This window comes from Pocillopora verrucosa, chromosome 13 (assembly GCF_036669915.1).
Source record: "Pocillopora verrucosa isolate sample1 chromosome 13, ASM3666991v2, whole genome shotgun sequence".
In the NCBI taxonomy this organism is placed as follows: Eukaryota; Metazoa; Cnidaria; class Anthozoa; order Scleractinia; family Pocilloporidae; genus Pocillopora; species Pocillopora verrucosa.
The window spans coordinates 9,690,611-9,710,291 of record NC_089324.1 but is presented as its reverse complement, the minus strand read 5'-3'; the positions used below and the strand labels follow the sequence as shown (position 1 = coordinate 9,710,291).

The following is a 19,681-nucleotide window of genomic DNA, read 5'->3' as shown; positions in this document are numbered from 1 at the left end:
GGGAGTTAAAGGATTAACTATATTCGTCAACGAGTCAATTTACCACCGGTGGCGATTTGAGTGGTGGCGGCGTGTAATGGCGAGTTGACCTTAATCTCATTCATCACTTTGGAACAGAAAGTGATGACTGAGTGATAAGAATGGCCTGAAGCAACTTCAGAATGGCCCGATTCCTAGACCGTCCAACGGTATCTCAGGCCAAATGCCAACCATCACCCTCCCACCCCCCACTACCCACAACTAATTTCTTTTGCTGTTAGCCAGACTGTCGACACGTGTAATGCACTGTGGGTAGCCTGTGTTGTTATGGCTGATGTTGGCTGCCAGTAGATTGCGTTTGAAAACAAAAGCAAGTTATTAGTTTTAAAAGCTACCTTACTAAGTTATTCTTTTGTAACAAGGCCTCTCAGAGAGCTACGATGGTTAATTGCCTTATGAGCTTGAGGTAAAAACGAAAAAACGAATGATCTTCGTGCGTTTGCTGGGAGATCAACCAAATGATGTAAAAAATATGCAGAGATCGATATTTGATGCTGAGCTTTTAGTCAACTTGGATTTGTTTGCCTTTTCCTGAGAGAAGTTAAGAAATATGGCTTCTGCTGCAGAAGATGACGAGGTGTGTGAAGAAGAGGAAAACACGGTCGATGAAGATGGCAGTCCTGCAACTTTGAAAGAAGGTTGGTTCTTACCCGTGATATTGAAGTGTTCGTGATAGTGATACGTCGAAAGAGGTGACACCAACTTTCTTCTACCCCACGTCTGTGAGCAATTGTCTAAGACTGTTCATTAAGATGTGCAATTGGTTTCCTTCTCTCATTGTAGGGTTAAAAAAGTCGTCTTCTGACTCGAAGATCAAGAAACTGCGAAGAAAAATTTCGCAAGGACTAAGACTTTGTGAGTAATACAATTATCACTTAAACGTCATTTGATCTTGCCCATTATCGTTGATCTGAATTTAAACAGACTGCTTAGAACCAATTAGGGTTATGTTGTAAGAATACGTGATCGTAATACTCCAGCTTGGGCTTTTACATCGATGTTTGATGATCAGATGATCAGCTCAAAGACCAAATATCAATCAAAACTGTGCACAGTAGGTAACACTGGCTCCTTGCAGACATCGTATGGTTCTCTCCCGCACACCGAAAAAGATGGTGCTCCAGAGTCATTGTGATAATCATGTTAAACTAGTGCTTTAGTAAGTGAGAAATGGAGCTTGTGGTGGTAGAGTGGGGGAGGTTCCCTTTTTAAACTTTAGGGGGAAAGGTTAAGTCTTATGGGTGCTAAGCTTTTCTCACATCACTAGAAGTATTGTTACACCTGGAATGGATGCTTCTAGGCGTAGCAAGGGTCCCTCCAGGACCCTCTGGAAACCAGCTTCTTAGCTGAATGAGCTACTCTGAATAACTGAAATTTATCTGCTCTGCTTTTCTCTGTGGTGGGTAACCCCTTAGAAATTTGTCAGGTTGCTAATAGCCATATATTGAGTAAATGAATTTTGCACTCCAGAATATGGAATAGAACTGTGAGAGTCAAGTTTCTCATTAGAAAGCACAACACAATGCCTTAACTACCACATGTTAAACATTCTTGTAAAGATTTGTTTCAATCATTTTTAACAAAATTTTGTATGAATTTGTGATGAAGGGTTAGGGTTCCATGCTATTAGAGGCACTCCTGATAATGGTCACTTCTTCACAATGGAAGCAGACACTGAATAAGGGTCCTCCAGACACAATGTCAAAATAACAACTTAGTTTTGTTGTCTTTTTTGAAGACTTTTCTGGTCATTTTCAAAGTTTTGCAGGATACTCTTATGGTTGTCTAGAAAGGCCTGATTACTAGATGGGCTTACTTGTAATGGCTTTTCACTTACTCAATTTAGGTTTCCAATTTGTTTTTTGCGGGTACAGACATCATTTGGTATATGTAATTTCAATTCACCTTTTAGCATTCATAAAAGATGAGAGCGGTGGACCAGGTGTCGCTGTACAAAATAACAGACATGCAGAGGTATGATCTTCTCAGCATTTAGTCTTTGTTAAAACCTGTATTTATTGTTGACTAAGTATAGTAGTATCCCAGTAATATCTTCATGAACTATACTAGGGTACAATATGATAAGCTTTTTGGCTTAACTGTAACACTAATGTAGACATAAGCACATTCACACATGGGAGTATTTTTTTTGCTTCGTTTGTCTGATTTTTAGAGATGTGAAGTGGAGCCTCAAAATTGGGAGAAAATGAACGTGGCTGGAATTTGAATTGGGACAATTATTTTTGTATCTTGAAGAAAATTTTAACATTTCTGCCTTTAAAGCCTTATTATGGCTGTGTCCTTTCAGCCCTACTATCAGGAAGAAATCAAATAAGTTTGTCAATTTAGTGATTTAAGACCAGTGACAGGAAGTAAAAAATCAGTTCTTCCATGAATCCACTGATAAGTGGTATTCATTTATGATCTTTCTCTCTTTCAAACAGACTGATGATGTTTTCATGGAGTCCAGCCCTTGTGCAAGATCAAACAATCCTGTTGTTAGACCAGTGGTGAGAAGGACTTCATCAGACTCAATAGGCACTCGACTGAGAAAGATCAGCTTTGAGATTGGTTATGGTAGAAGGCATTCTGATGAATTAGCACCTGGGGAATTAAAAGGCCTACCAGAGGTACATTGATAATAATGGTGATTATGGTTTGATAGTAATGATGATCACTATCAATGAGTTTTGAACAACCAAGGCCTTGCCTCTATTGTAATATTTTCCTGTGAAAACTCAGTTCCCTTCAGCATGTCAGCGTATTTGGAAACCAAGAGCAAAAGAAATCAAAGGATTTTTACATTAAATGAATGAAGAACCTGAATGTATCACATTAAAAAAAACATCAAAGGAGTCCTTGGTATTTGCATACTTGAAGTTCATACTTAAGCATTTTTTAGTTATTTTTTTTTGTAAAAAGAGATAACTTTATGTTAGCATATAGAGTGGTATGTTTCTTACACCAATCAGATTGCCGCATTAGGGTATTATCTCGCACCAATCAGATTACAGCATTAGGGTATGCATCTAGTACCAATCATACCATAGTAAATTTTGAATATCTTGCACCAATCACAGTGTTTGGGTATTGTTTTCTTGTAAATGATGTCATGGATCTAGGAGCTATGCACAAAGAATGGTATTAACTAGAAATATTGGGCTCATTTGATAAGTGTAATGGTTTACTGCCTTTGTGAGAGCTTCATCAATTAAGTTTGAGATTTATCGGGATAGGAAAGTTATGCATTTAAACTTTTAAGTTAGAACATGTTTTTCCTGCTCCTTTATGCACAATGCATATGCCAAACAACTTACAGTCCGTCATGTACCATGAAAAAAACCTCCAAAGTCCAATCAGAACATATGCAATCATTGCACTACATGAACATTAAAGTAATTTTTTATGTGCTTGAATTGTATCAGCCACCAATCAAATTCCATTTTGCCACATTGGACTTCACTCTATCATGTGTCATTTCCTTGTAAACAACCTGCATTTTATCATGTATTTTAACTGCATTGTCCAACCCCACCAAAAAAACTTTACATGGAACTAAATGCTACTGCTATTGAGTTTTTCCAAGCAATTCTCCCACATTTGACTTTTTCCATGAATTAAAGTCACTTTAAGCTACCTTGGACTCAACCCAATTGCATGTTAATTCCTTGTAAAACAACCTCCATTCACACAAAGGGGGCAAAGTCCAGATAGGCAACAACCAATCAAGGAGCCCTCTTTGAAATGTTATCCTTTTCTCTTTTTAATGTATCTTCACTTATTCAAGATCACAATATATCTTTGGTTATGGTCTATTAGAGGTACAGCAGCATTTCAGTTTGCTTTTCGTAGTAAATTATACGGAATTATATTTTTGAGGTAACTAACTGTAATTTGAGGTATTCTGATCTTGTTGTGCAATGCGCTCTCCCTCAAATGGGAAGAAGAGAGTGTTGTGTGACAAGACCAACAACAGCTGCGAAGTAGACAACAATAAGCGTGGCACCGATGCATTTCATTTTAACTAAGACATATTTAGACAATAGAGACAGTAGATCACATATATCTGTGTGAGTTCAGATTAATTACAGATAGGTTTTTTCTGTCTTTGTGCCATATTTTTGTTTTGTGAAAGTTAAGTTCTTTTTGGTGACAAAAATGAAAACATTAAGTACACAAACTGTCCTATCTCAACCCATTCAGCAAAAAAATAATTCTTACATGCTATGCATACCTATGTTAAAGAATTCTAAGCAAAACTGTATTTTTAAATTTAAGGTAACATTTTGGTTGATTACTTTGTTTTGAAGCCCCTATCTCCTCCATTTGGTTGCCTTGATGCTTATCAAAAACTGGAACAACTTGGAGAGGGCTCATATGCAACCGTGTTCAAGGGGATCTGTAGGTAAATATAAAATTATTCCCAAATGATTTTGTCTATCTAAAGGTTATTTTTAAAATCAGTGCAGTTCTTGCGGTGGAAAAAAATTCTACATTATTTTACTATTGGTTTGTGCTGATCACATTATCTACAGAACTTTTTTTATTACTGAGTTTGCAGTATTTCATTCTTTTAAGTTGTTTTATGACAGATTATTTATGAATAGGCAATTAAGTATAAATTTGTTTTTTAAGAAAAGCATAGATCAGATGAAAAGGCTTTCAAAAATATTTTGTGTGGCAATTATGGTGAACTCAGGAGTGTTGGTGTTTTGTGACACTCAGAAAGCAATTCATTATTGAGTGCCTGATCATAGTTCAAATTCTTTCTTTTTGCCAAATGTATCCAGGGCAACAATATCACAAATGGAAAGTTAGTGGTGGGTGGTTTAAAAAGATTGCAGCATTTAATGTTGAAATAAGCTAAACTGGAAGCAAAACAATTTAATAAAAAAAATTTTCATAATAAGGTTGAGGTTTGAGGGCTCTTTAAATTATAGTTTTTTAGTTTTTATCCAATCATGGCCTTCAAAAGTGGCACAATGATACAGTGATATATTTTGATATTTATTTATCATTCCTTGTGTCAGCAAAAGTTCAGAAGGGTAGCAATCAACTCTTACAAATCATACTTCAAACAGGCTTTGATTTATTGTACATGCTATGATATGATTGTGCAGTGAATACTTTCTGTGATTATTAAAAATTTTTATTGCTGACTAGGACATTGACAACCAACTCTGATCAACAGAAATCTTTAATCCTAGTGCAAATAATAAAATTGTGGCCCTCAAAGAGATCAGATTGCAAGAAGAGGAGGGAGCACCTTTTACAGCAATCAGGGAAGGTAACAGCTTTATTATGTATAGTTTTTAAGGAAGGGTGGTATCCTATCCACTGTGTGTTGTGTTGCCTGTGTAGTACTAGCTTTGTTGCTAAGTTGTCATAAATATGACAGCTGGACAACATTTTTAAGCAATGACTTTGGCCACAACTTCTAGCTAACAAATAACCTATTAATTCTCTCTTCTCTCACTCTCAAATCACTCACTCAAAGTTTTTCTGCAAGAATTGATTTCTAAATGAATTTGTGGTACCAAATGTGTTTTATAATTATATAGATTGACAAGCAGCCTAAAAACTTTTGTAATTTAATAATCCTTCTCAAAAAGAAACTCAGAAAGTTAACTGAGAGAGGTATTTGTAGTTAACAACTATATTAATCATGAAAGTTAATATCTGATAAAATGCTCCTAAAAAATTTGTAGGTTGTGAAATGTTGAGCAATACTTTTCCTAGTTCTTTAATAGTTCCATGAATTTCGACATTTCAACCTTGTATTTTGGGAAGTAATTCGCTGACTAAAAGTTGCAATCAATCCCCATATGTTATGCAAGAGAAAGCATCTCATTTGACTTCTGTTTTTTGGTGGAAATGGGACAAGGTTTACACTCTCACAACTTCAAAACATACATTTGAATTTTCTTACAATTTAAATTTCCTTAACATTCTTTGTAAATTAATCATTGTTGGAAGAGAAAAATATGTTTGGTAATATTAGAGAAGAAGAGGAAGTCATTGTGATAGTCATTTAACTTGAGTTTGCCTGCAAAACCAGTCTTGTGTGTGCAGACTTCTTTTTTTTCTTATGTGCTTTCTAATTGACGGGTGTCAGATTGTGACAGATACTTAGAAACAAATATGTTTCGAAGTTTGCCTGGAAGCCATTTAAATCACCCTTCTTATTACACAAATAAACTGTTTTGGTAAAGCCTCTCTTTTTAATTTGCATTACCTCTGTTTTCTCTACCATCATCTTGCTCAAAAATATTCTTTTTATGGAGGATCTTGCTCTAATCAGAGCCCTAAATCATTAGGGTTCTTTTGGAAAGAATTTTGCTAAGTTTTAGAAAAAAATATAAAAATGTTATTTACCAGCTTAGGTCAGTCTGTATTAGGAAAAACTGTGCCCTTTGGCTTGAGCACCACCCCTGGCCTATGGCCAAGGGTGGCCATACTTCAAGACTTCAGGGACAGTTTTTTCCAACTCTGACCTCCTGGCTGGTGAATAACATAAATAAGATAAAGAGACATGAATATATAGACTTGCTGAAGCCATTGTGCATGTAAGAGATAAGTGTTTCCAAAGTATCGGTATGTTTGGCCAATCTTGAATGACAAGAAATTATTATTTTGTAACTAGGTGTGTACTTTCTTGGCAATAGCATCTTGGCAATGACAGTAGACATTAAAAACTTTGGAATTTTAATGATGTGGCCACTGGCTTTGTGAAAAGGATTATGATAACAAACCTTTTTTTTTTTCAAAGAAAATAACTGTTGCCAGTGAAAGTGGATTTTTCCCTTTTTGTTACTGGTGAAATATGATCATGATCTTGAGAACTAAATGATATTTACCATTAGCGATGGTCATTGTTTGTATTTGTTTGATTGATTGTTATTTTTTAGCTTCTTTGTTAAAGCAGCTGAAGCATGCCAACATTGTAACACTTCATGACATTATACACACCAAAGACACCCTTATGTTTGTCTTTGAGTTTTTGGTAAGTTTTAATATTTGTTAGAAACAAGCATCTCATCAGTGTTTCTTACAGTGTATTAATTTTTTTTGTTTTTGAAATCCACCACATCCCCTATCACAGGTATCCCCTTCAAAAGAGTTTCATGGCCCTCTTTTTCATGGATGGTAGGCAAGATGTTTACGGCTGACGTTGTTTAATCGCTTTTGTCTACCCTCACACTTTTAAACTGTGCTTTCTTGTTTTCATTTGTGGACATATTGAGTTTTGGAAAAAAAAAAAAAGTATTAATTTTGTAACTATTTAAAATGAGAGTTGTCACAGATGTAATTGCAGTGAAATTTTGCATGCTTTAATTGGTTGGCACTAACAGGTAATCACTTGCTCAATGCATTGAATGCATTTTAAAAAATTTGTACCATTTTGGACTTAGACACATTCATTCTGAAAGCACTGAACTTCTTGTTGTTCAATTTTTTAAACAAATCATATTGTCTTGTGATTTCAAAAAAACTCAGGCTTACTCAATTTTGCAATCACAGGACAGGTGTGAGTATTGAACAGAAATTATGCAAGGAAAGGACCAGTCACAAAATATAAAGTACTTGGTTTATTATAAAAAATGTGCACTAATAACTACTTAACATTATGTATTAACATGGAATGTTGCTGTTGTTGTTTCCGTTACATTTGACTTTGTCTTGTGGCCACCCCCACCTTCCTCAGCAAAATAAAAACATGCTTACACAGTAAGAACTATTTTCTAATAAAGTGATTTATAGTGACAAATTTTCAATTTTTTTAACTGTTTCGAAAATGTTCTTTGCTTTAGGACACAGATCTTAATACTTACCTTGAAAAGTATCCAAGAGGCATCCCTCCACAGAATGTCAAGGTTTGTGAAAAACATAATTATTTGAATATTGTATTGTGATTAATACCTTTGTTGTCCTATTCCATTTATGATTATTGTTTCACTCATTAACAGTGTTATGGTTGACATAGGACATGTTCTAGAGAAAAATGATTTCTGACATTCAGGAAGGAGAAGAAACTAAGTAACATAGTTATAATGAGTTAAAAAATAAAGTGAAGCAGTTGTTTGCATCAAAGGTATTCAGTGGATACACTAAAAAAATGGTCCTAATAGTAATCAGGAATAAATGACAAAGTAACACTAATGACTTGCATGCTCAACAAATTCCTCAATCTAGGAAACAATATGTAAACTGCCTGTACCCTGTTTAGACATCTCAGTTATCAATGTCTAGATTCATATTGGTAGAGACTAATATTCATGTAAGAATTTTTCCAGTGACTGTCACAAACTAGACAACTCTTGACAATCATTTTGTTCTTTAGTACAAATCATCTTTTATCCATAATGTGATGCCTAAGGTGTAAGAACCATCTCTAAATTTTAAGTGATGATGATGAGATGGTGTTGAGGAAAACAATATTCAGTTTTTCTTGGTTTCTCACTTGTGGGCTTCCATTTTGTTTCGCTGTACTGGAAAATTGCTTAACAGTCCTTGTGTACATAAATCATTTTGTTTTACGTGATATGTAACTCACCAAGTTTATTGAGATTACTTTTCCACCCAGAACTGTATCATAGTCCATCTTAGATAGTTTTCTTTTTTATTTTAATGAGTTGGAAATTCACTGATTTCCCATGATGTTCTTTTAGGCTTAAACAATTTTTGCTTTGTTTTACTGCAAAACATTTTTTTTTCACAGATAGTCACAAATTTCATTTTACAGGTGTTGTTGTTGTAACCTGTGAATATTGGAAGCCCCAAGTCTGTTTATGAGCTAACAGTGCATATCATGGCTAATATTTGTTTTCTTCACTTCTGTTGTATAGCATGGTTTCTAAAGATTAAGTTATTAGTTTTGAAAGAAGACAAAATAGGCCAATCATCTTTCTGTTCTTGCTTGCAGCTGTTTCTGTTCCAACTATTACGAGGATTAGCTTATATTCACAAAAGAAAAATTCTTCACAGGTGATGGAAAGTTACAAGGAGCAGTAATGATCATAATTTTACAAGATCATTGCATGTGTACCTGATCATGATTAGGATGTAACATACGGTCCTGAGGGAAACAGTAAATTTTGTTTTCCCAAGAGTCCTAATGTTTCCCTTGTCTTAGGATACATCAGGACTTGAAGGAAAACAAAACTATCTAGTCTCCCAAGAGACCATACTTTAAGTGTTTTGTTATATGTTTAGACCTTCCCTTAAAAAATCATAAGGCAAAAACAAACAAACAAAGACGGCACAACTTCTTTATTCACAATCATGAATAAAGAATTGTGAGCATGTGCTGAAGATCATGCCATTTTTAATTTAGTCATGCACTGATCACATGCTGTTGTATTTGGCACATGGGTAACAACTGCACAATTGTATCCCAGTCTGGATACATTTGAATTTGATCAAGTACATGTGACCAAGAATCAACCAATCACAGTGCTCATTTTGATGAGTGAAAGTCTAGGTATATAACAACATAAATTGTTTATCTCTTAAGGAATCCTGATAAGGGTGCGGTGCATAATCCATGTTAATTAAGGGGTAATTTGTGAAATGTGCTCCGCCGTGATACTGAACCCTCATTAGCAAGCATAGGAGGTGCAGATGAGGAGTTGGGTTGTATTTACAGTTACATCCAAAGTGGTAGAGAGTAGAGAAAACAAAGAAAACTGCTGCCAGCCAGGGTGGTTGCAGGAGGAACCCAATTTTTTTTCTCTTGATTACTGAAAAGTCTCAATATTTGAGGTGAAAACAAAAAGGAAAATAGAATGCCCTTACATTTTGACTACCATGGTTTGGCATCAAGATGATAGCTTTTCATTTCCCAAAGTTTGATTGGAAAATGATTGGGAAAGTTAGAAGAATGCTGAATGTAGTGATACTGGAGAGAATCTGATGTGGCTTCTTAACTTATCCAGATGAAAGGTTATTTCTTATGTCTATTTCTTATTTCCTCGTAATTTGAATGGAATCATTTGACATAGGATTTTGTTATTTCTTTAATGAAGGGTACATTCTGTTGATGTTTTATAGGGACTTGAAACCTCAGAACCTGTTGATAAATGAGAGTGGAGAGTTAAAGCTGGCTGACTTTGGTGAGTTAGATAATATTGTTTGTATGTACATGTATATTTGAATCATCTCTTTTGTCAATCCTGGTTTTCAAAGCAAACTGAAGGAAATAAAGTATTATTGATGAAGTTTGTGGGAAAGAAATAATAGGGAAGGGTTTTTTCAGTGAGGAACAACTGAGTCGTGTATATTTTATGATATAACCTGGGAAATATGATTCCATTTTCTTGATGTCTAATTTTTAAACAGTTTAAGTGAAAAAGAACTGAGTTTGTAAACATTAGATAAAGCCTGGCTGTGTTCATGTGAACCAGGGTTAAAGCTCCCCCAGTTTGTTTTTTTTTAATATATATTTTAACTAAGTTATGCAGATTATTGCATAATGTACCAATTTGCCGTTTGTTTTTATATTAGAGCTTGTTTTTAAGGAAAGGAGGGGACTTATTTTTAACAATTCTGTTTGCATAGGTTTAGCACGAGCCAAGTCTGTTCCCAGCCACACATATTCACATGAAGTGGTCACACTATGGTAATTAAACAAATCATCAAAATCAAACTTCATAAGATACCAGTAATACTACTTTGCATTTCAAATTATTGTGCTTGAGCATAAGGATGGTTTTCATCATTTTTGCATCATTTTTGGTTAGAAATAATGCTATTGTCATTTAGTATACATTAAAACAGTAGACAGTGATGTAGGGAGGTACTCATTGGCTACTCAAACTGCAAGTATCCTATGCCATTCACCTCTGAGCAACTTGCACACTATTTGCACCTGAAAATGTTGTAATCATTCCAGGAATAAACAAGTTAAAATCATTTTTTGCTTAATCTTATCCCAATGTTTTAGTACATACTAAAACAACTATTCAGTGTAGCATTGGTGTAGCAGAGGATATTTTCCTGCCTGGTTCAGTAAATATCCACCACTAGCCACCACCTCTTGAGTAAATAGTTGTTTGAAGATCCTTTACCATGCCCACTTCATTTGAGTTCTAGACAAAAAGAGATGGCATGAATGAAAAAAACTCTAAACAAAAACAGTCAGAAAGTAACCTAAGACATTGGATTACAACTTTGTTATGTTCTACCCCCCCCCCCCCAAAAAAAAAAAAAAAAAAAAAAAAGAAAAGAGGCTTCCCTTTTTGATTGTTTGATTTTTTAAATAATTTCAGGACTAAATATTTCACTTGTTCAAACTTAATCCAAGCTACTGTAAGAACCCTTATACAAGGGATCTAAAGTTTGATGAAATTAACACTCTACTATACATGTTTCACATGTTTTTGTACCATTTTTGATATTTGGACTTCTATTTTACTACATTCTCTGTTTACCTATGCTAGGTTTATCAATATAAACATTCTTTACTCCACAAAATGTAATGAAAGAGTTGTACTTTTTACAAATGTGAATGAATAGGTACTATTATAATCGTTATTGTTATTATTACTATTATCAATGCCATCTTTATCATGATTACCAAGGCTACAAACAGTTTTACTGTTAGAGCTACTACAAAAATTAATTGACATTTGGCAAGAAAGGTGGAAAAATCAACCAGAGGCAAATTACAAGCTATCAAACATTACTTACATTTGATTAACTAATTTGCAGGTATCGACCTCCTGATGTTTTACTTGGATCAAAAGATTATACTACCTCGTTAGATATCTGGTGAGACTAATGACTATTAATATAGTATGAGAAATAGACGTCAGAATCTCATAGCAGGGTTTATTCCTGCAGAAGTTTGTTTTTCTGATATTTGCATTTTGTTTTTCCAAGGGGTGCTGGTTGTATTTTTATAGAGATGATGACAGGAATTGCGCTGTTTCCTGGAATGAGAGATTCTATTGATCAACTCAATAAAATCTGGCAGGTATTGTTAAGAATTTCTGTAAACTCCTTTTAAAATTGTGAGATAAAAAACACTGAATTTGATAAGTTGAAATTGTCACTATGATTATCTTGATTATTTCGTTAAAAATTTCGAATTTAAAATATTTAATAACTTTAAACTTGTTGTGTTGCCCGTGTACGGATAAGCTGATCACGTTTAGTTGATGGACAAATTTTGATGTGAAACAGTCATACAATATTTTTCAGCAATTAACTTCAATGAAATTAATTACAGATTATTGGTGGCCATGATGCAGGTCAGAGTTCAAGAAAATTTTATCCCCCACCTTAAACCGTTTGTCGCCTCAGAGATGTATATTTCCCCAGAAAATGGTCTAATAAGAACTCAGTAGTTAAAAAGTTTGTGATCAGCATGCAGATCTGATTGTGTTTCTTTTATGTATCGTATCCCTTTAGATATCTGGAACAGCCACTGAGGAAACTTGGCCTGGAGTTACCCGATTACCTGAATATGATGCAGGTTTGTCTCTGGATTATACCTATAGTTTTTTTTCTAATATCTAACTTATAAAAATACAAAAATATACGATTCAAATAGGAAAATACATCTAATGCCAAGTCATATTTAAGTTATGTATGTTGAAACAATAAAGTAAATTCGATATCCCATAACCTTATAATTAGAACGAGGAAGCTGTTTAACGTCCATGGACTCGTCCATGCAATGTGTTTGTCGATTGAATCATAGGTTTTGAGTTGGTGTGCAAAAGCTTCTAGATCTGACAATACTCTCTTTTAAGTCGGTTAAATTGCTGCTTTTTGGTAATAGGCCTTTCAGAAAGAGGATTAGAAATAGCAATCTTGGCTGAAAAGCCTTTTCCGGTAGCATTGTCACTTCCATACGCTTATTTAATATGGATTATTTTTTAACACTAATTTCTTATTATTGCATTGCCCATCCTTATTTCGTATAATTTTTCCTGCGCGAGTAGCACGCGCACAGCAACACAATGGCGGCTTTTATTAATAATGGTAATAGGACTGAGTGGAGTCCAATTCGGTCTGTAATCATACGAGTGATTAACAAAATCGGACGACTGCAAAGCAGGAGTGCGATTTGCTAATCACGAGTTAATAATAACCATTACAATTTTCGAAAAAAAAAAATATATCCACAACAAATATCTCTAGTAGAGACAATGTCAAAATTAAATATTCCTCCACTTTAGAGATTCCTCAGTTCTTTTGGGGAGGATAAGTGGTTGTTGCTATGGTTATTGTGATCAGTTCTGTTATTTTTGGATTTAGCTGAGTGGATCAAGTACGATTGGCTGCTTCAACTGTCCAAGTACAGTTGTCCGATTACACTGTCCGATTAAAACTCTACAAATACGAGGACAAATATGTGCAGTAGAGACAATGTCTAAGTAAAAAATTCCTCAACTTTGGAAGTTCCACAACTTTTTTAGGATAAGTGGTTGTCGCTATGGTTATTGTGATCAATTCTGTGATTCAGGCCTGTCTGTGATTGGTGGATTTGACTGAAAGGACTTAGTATGATTGGCTGCTTCAACTGTCCGATTACAGGTGTCCGATTACGGCCAACTGTCCGATTACACTGTCCGATTACTATTCTACAGAAAAATAAAACAGCTACTGTACCAATCACATTTGAAGAAATTGTAATGGTCATGATTAATGTTATAACAGAACAATTTTTTCGGTTGTTACAGTTTCGAACATTTATCGCGCAACTCAGCAAAGATCTCTAAAATTAACAACATGGTGTCTCCATCTTTTTTTTTTCTTTATTCTTATGTCCTATGTGTGGATCAGTTACGACAACTTTGAAAGATTTACACAGTACATCCTTTAATAGGAATATCTTTAAGCCAAGTAAATAGTTTCTAAAGAAACGTTTATGTTGCGTCAGCACTCCTACTCAGCACTCGGGTGTGGAGTTATGTTACCCACAATCCTCCTTTTTGCCTTAAGAAAGTTTTAGCGCTCGAAATATTAGCTTTTCTAAACTCGCTACTGAGATTTATTTACGTTGCCCCAGTAATAGATATATCTCCCTATCGTGCAGCTCTTATGCGTTTCAATATTTCTGTAAATTCGTCGGTCAATTCTATTTTTGTAAACACAAACTTCTTTCCTTTTTCATATCTAGGGTGTTCACTTAAGATTGTACTTCTTTAAAGTATATTGATTTGTGCTATTTAAATGTATGGCTTGAAATAATCTTTTTTTTTCCCTCCCACTTAGATTTGTTTGTTGATTTTCAACCTCAGCGACTTGGACTTGTAGCCCCAAAGTGAGTTGTAGAATCATAATTATATTACTAACATTCAGGGAAGAATGCAGAGAAGCTGCCAGTCAGTCAGATTCACAGACTGTGTCGTATTCCTCAGATCTTGAGCTATGTGGAGGAGAGCTTCGTCATCTCGAAACGCTAAGAGCAACGAAAAAAAGTTCGAGGTAGCGGTTGAATCGAGTTAGCTGACGGTAAATGAATGAAATAATTTTCCACAAGGGGAGTGGCTTGAAGCTTTACGGTAACTTAATGTAAATTCAAGTTAAACGAGTTCCAGTCAGCCAGGATTAATATAATTAAGTTTATTTATTAATTGATTGGTTGATTTTATTCCTTTGATTCTTTTTTTCTCGCCGAAGGTTGTTGCTGTTAAGTGGCGCTGAATCTCTGGCCACAGAAATGGTTCAGGTAATACTAGCATTAAACAGAACAATGGCTGCACACACGGTTAAAGACAGTGATACATTTGTAGCTGCCCTTTTTAAATTCATTAGCAACATGACGCTATCACGGTCAAACACAGTGATACTTGTGTAGCTGTCCTTCCACTTCCATAACAACACGACATTATAACAACGAATTTGTTCTGTTCTCTTCGGAAATGAGAGGGAGATGGTTATAGAACCAACAGGCAGGCTGAATTGATTTCAGAAAGTTCTGACTTCTTATTTCATTTTAGTAATTCGTTTCGAAAGCTCCTCGTTAAGTTAGCCGTTTATCCTCGTTAAACGACTTCTTTGTAATGAGATTTGTGTATGTCTTTGTCGGTGGAATGAAGGATAGAGGGTGATGACATGGTGTATATCAACTATGTGCCTTATTTTCTTACAAGTATTGCCATCAAAGTTTCAACTGAAATTTATGCAATGAGGTTGCAAAAGATGTGAGCGAACAAAGTGGTTTTCATTTTGCTTAAAGGAAAAGAGTAGTTGCTCTGTTACAGGAATCAAGTCTCAAAGTGCGTCTCCAATTTTCCACCAGGAGGCTTTATCGGTAGAATACTCGATATGCGCCGATCAGTTCGAAGCTTCATCTTCCCCCTGGGCAACTCACGGGCATTTGACTGTCTTCTGTGCGCCAGGGGGTGGGGAATTTGAACCTTGCCTGGGTGAGGTGGGGAATTTGAATCAGCGGAATGTACGTGTTTTAATTTTAGATGTTAAGTAGTTTTCAGGTGAATAGACCGCTTTCGTGAACAAAGAACGCAGAAAAAAATTTCACATCGTAGAATGATTCTTGCAAGCAAAAGGCCAAGCCGCGGCACTGATGAAAAAAATACGTTACTTGGCTAAATTCCACACAAGAATCGTTCAAAACAAAATTGTGCTTAAGTGGGTCATTTGAACACAATTCCAGATGGGTGGGAGGGGGGGGGGGGTTGGACACGTCAATTTTCAAGAGTTCGAGTGCCTGGAGTGGTTACCAGGGGGGAATATTGAAGCTTTGAATTAATTGAGGTATCAAAACTTTTTTCGCAACGTGATTCAACACCACTCGTCAAATAATAACAGTGTGGTCAAGACTGCATATATTAACCATTTAGGGTAATATTTGGATGAGACAGTGATCAGAAGCCATGTTTTGATATTAGTGTGACCCAAGAAACAGGATATCTGCCAGTGACGCCATGAAACATGTATACTTCAGTGATTTACCAAAGGAAATCCACTCTCTACTCGACGGTAATGGTTGTATGTTTGTAATGAATTGCTTTCTACATTCAAGACAATAGATATGTCTCAACGTGTGTGTTTGTTATTGCAACGAAAAGTTGAAGGTCAAGAGCGATTGTTTGTTATCTCTGCCATAACACAATATCTCGCTTTGCTTTCTTCAATCATGTCTAAGGTGTCTTGTAATTGAAAGGTGATTGCTCTCTAATGTTCGTGATTAAAATCGTCTTCGGCCTAGCCTGCGTGGCAGTCCTTTTCTGATCCTTTCAAGAAAGAGCAGTGTGAGTGGAGTAGAAGCCGCGCAACGGCGTAAGCCTTCGAAAGACTACCGCACAGCTCGCTCATCTCCCGTCTGACTCGTAGGAAAAGACTGCTACGCAGGGCGTCCTAGTTTTCTCCTTTTCTTAATATGGAAAATTCCAACAAATGTTTAAATGCCCTGTGTCACTTCCTACGTACGGATAAACAATCCATGGAATATTGAATAGTCTGGTCTCTAAGGGGATGAAACTTCATCTGTTTTTGGCCCTAGGTAAGTTAGTTCTGTTAACAAGTTCAAAGCGAAACTTGCTGCTCAGCTAAGACTGAGTTTAAGGTTCTGTGACGTTTCTAATAAAAAAAAAGAAGAGGAGATGAAGTACCCCTTTGTGAAAATGAAGTTTGGGAAAAGTCTTTGTTTTTCGCTCCCCACAGAGTCGTCGATATTCACAATAACAAGTGTTGAGCTGCACAAGGATAACGACTAAAAGGTAAGTGATAATAAGGTATCAAGTACTTGTGTGCTCGTTTTATTTGTTTGATTCCGGAAGACCCGGTTGTTCGGTTTTGCTTTTAACTCATAATTGCGCTCTGCAGTTAACACCCTTGGTTGTATTGATCAAGGAAAGTTCATTTCTTGGTTGGAAAAGTTATTTGGCAGGTATCAATTTCGTCGGTTTGAAATAAAAAACTTACAACTCTCGCCATTGCAAGGCCGTTGCAAGCCTTCAGCGCTTGGCTCTGCTTAGTTTTCAGCTGCATCACCAGCCAGCTGATCACCATTTCTGATTCCGGCTGAATGCTCGTATCCTTTATTTCGTCCCATATTACTGTGCATACTGTTCCTGAGGAAAGGTAAGATGTGGAGATTTGTCAATAAGCTTTTCAAGGGATACCCTGAAGTCTACTGTTGACGAGTACTGACTCATGTAAGGGACAGCATGAACCCGAGTCGGACGGTTTCGTGTGGTGATTTGATGTTCTGTGGGAGGGAACAGTTGAGTCGATTTCTTAATCGACTACTTAATGGTTCAGGTTGGTTTGCAACTAGAATTGAAAGGACTGTTGATTGCGTGTGGTTTATTGCAGTTGCCACATCATCTCGTTAAGTCTTGGAAACAGAACAGGACAGTGACATGGTTGATCATTATCTGCTCAGCTCAAGAGACCAAACGAGGATAATTTATCTTCCAGATATTTATTAAATTATGTTCCAGTTGTGTGAGCATCAGTGTTGGTGTACTATATTTATCTATTTGAATTAAAAGAGTATAATGTAAATAGTTCTAACATTTCTAAGAATTTTTAAAAATAATGTATGGTCTCTGCTTTGTTAATTATATTAAATGAATTAAGGTGTTTCATCGAGTTTGAAAAATAAAAGAACCAGAATGTTTGAAGAAAGGATGTTTACTATCGCTTTTCAAATACTTCAGATATTTTTGTTTATATTTGTGCGTTTCTTTCTGCACGCAGCACGCAAGCGGCACAGGCTGTTTGTGACAATCAAAAAGCGTCAGGGAGAGGCCAACCGTTGGTTTTCTTCGGCTATTTTGCTGTTGAGTTAACAGGAGCCAGTCCGGGAAAGGTTAAGTTCTTTTATGGTGTGAAATTTCCACTTGCTTGACCGGGATATAAATATCATTAACAGTGTAACTCAGGAAATTTTCGGGCCATTTTGAGTGGATATTTGTTAATGACACTATTTGTGAAATTCAAGCAGGCGTTATTTTAGTGAGAAGTTGGATTTTGGGTTGTGTAAGTTGAGTGGCCATAAGTAGTATTTATATGTCAATTAAAAACAAAACAAAACTGTTGTTATGTTGAATCTTTGCATTCAGGGAGAAAACGCCGTCCGAAGAGTCTCGGCGGCATTATTTCAGGGACGCATTGATAAATTCAGGAAGATCTACTGAACAACGCGCTAAGAAAAGTAAGAGAATATAATTATTAAACTCGGAAATGACAAGCTTTACCGTTATCGACAGCATAGCCGTGCGAAACGTTTTTTTTTAACAGCTTTATTGGGCATGACTCATATAACAATACTATTACAATATACGATAGAAATCGAAAACGCAAGATACAGCAAGAATAATTACTGAGAGAGCAACGCAGAAGAAAAGGTCGTGGACCCAATAGGCCTTGTGCGAACAGGACATAAGGACCCGTACGATGCACCGCCCGTGGGATAAAAAAAGAACACTGTTAAATATTTAAGAGGAAACAATAGAAACTACGGGTGAGAAGGGCAGGATCGCACTATTGTCCAATTACCTCATGGTTATGAAAAGTACTTAGTCTGGTTCGGCTATGAGAAACAAAGCGAACAAAATCATGAAAATTGAGATCGGTAGATCCATTCAGACAGTTGAAAAAGACAACGAGGTCTTTGAGTTCACGGTCATAGGTTCCCCGTATGACGTCTCACTATTATATATGTTGTTTAAAGATTCACTTTCTGGCCCTCCTTTACACTATTTCAATTGAGTTTTGAGATATATCTGGTCTGGGGACGAAACTTGGGTGGCGTAGGACAACTGAGATTTCATAAGTGTCATATAGAATGATCGCCTAACTGAGACATCAGCTAGCAGTAAGCATGTGCGCTTCAATAGCCCAAGGAGCTTGTTGGCTTTAGCGATAATTGCTTGAATGTGTGGTCCAGGTGAGGGAGCTGGTGACTTTAACCCCAACGTCTTTCTCAGTGGACACACACTCAAGCTTTTCATTGTGAAGCTTATAACGGAAGATCGGCGGGCTCTTTTTTGCGGGTAATGGTTAACACCTTACACTTTAAGGCAAAGCGGATGTTTTTATGCCAAGTCCACTCATATATGCAGGTTGAGGTGTTCTGCATAGACATGCACTCTACGAGGGTCTTGATTTTGCGTTATAGTTTGGTGTCGTCAGCATATAGGGAAGTCAAAACATCGCCTATCGCTACATTTGGGAGGTCATCGATAAAGAGGTGACAGGGACCCATTGCGTAGTTGCGCCATCAATAACAACTTGTTGGACCCGCCCAGTAAAGGAGTCGGCAAACTAGGATAGCAACTGTCCTGACACCTTATATGACCTTAACTTGGAAAGGAAAACGCGGTGGTCGACGGCGTCAAATGCCTTGGCAAAATCCAAATAAACCACGCCCGTCTGGGTGTTTTTGTCAAGGTTTTGTCCGATAGTATGTAGTACAGATAATAACTGAGTGACAACTGAGCGATTCCTTAAGAACCAGTGTTGTAAAGGAGTGACTTAATCATTAACGTGCTCAAACAAACGACTAAATATGCAGCCTTCTAAGACTTGCTAACAATCAGGAGAAGCAATCTCCACTAATTTCATTCAAACGTGACAAAAACATAGGCAACATTTTGGTCAGAAGTTCATTTCAAACGATGCAAAACTTGTTCTTTCATTCATAATGTAAAGAAAATTT

The 19,681-nt window shown here is 36.2% G+C and overlaps 1 protein-coding gene across 1 annotated transcript; it reads left to right on the top strand.

Annotated features, from left to right (window-relative positions):
* The first annotated feature begins 287 nt into the window (after positions 1–287).
* LOC131784154 (cyclin-dependent kinase 14-like) lies at positions 288–18,059 on the top strand. Its single transcript, XM_059100948.2, has 19 exons — positions 288–677; positions 823–894; positions 1,952–2,013; positions 2,484–2,669; positions 4,350–4,444; positions 5,247–5,326; positions 6,948–7,042; positions 7,851–7,913; positions 8,963–9,024; positions 10,090–10,151; positions 10,597–10,657; positions 11,749–11,808; positions 11,920–12,013; positions 12,451–12,514; positions 14,263–14,311; positions 14,671–14,719; positions 15,903–15,993; positions 16,678–16,733; positions 17,332–18,059. The coding sequence occupies exons 1-18, from the start codon at positions 590–592 to the stop codon at positions 16,728–16,730; spliced, it is 1,386 nt and encodes a 461-aa protein (XP_058956931.1). The 5' UTR covers positions 288–589; the 3' UTR covers positions 16,731–16,733; positions 17,332–18,059.
* Positions 18,060–19,681: the final 1,622 nt, after the last annotated feature.

Excerpts from the sequence above, each read along its gene's own strand:
- LOC131784154 (XM_059100948.2), top strand. The coding sequence starts at position 590 with ATGGCTTCTGCTGCAGAAGATGACGAGGTGTGTGAAGAAGAGGAAAAC. Across the intron at positions 678-822 it reads TCCTGCAACTTTGAAAGAAG|GGTTAAAAAAGTCGTCTTCT; the intron begins GTTGGTTCTTAC and ends CTCTCATTGTAG. Across the intron at positions 10,152-10,596 it reads GTTAAAGCTGGCTGACTTTG|GTTTAGCACGAGCCAAGTCT; the intron begins GTGAGTTAGATA and ends CTGTTTGCATAG.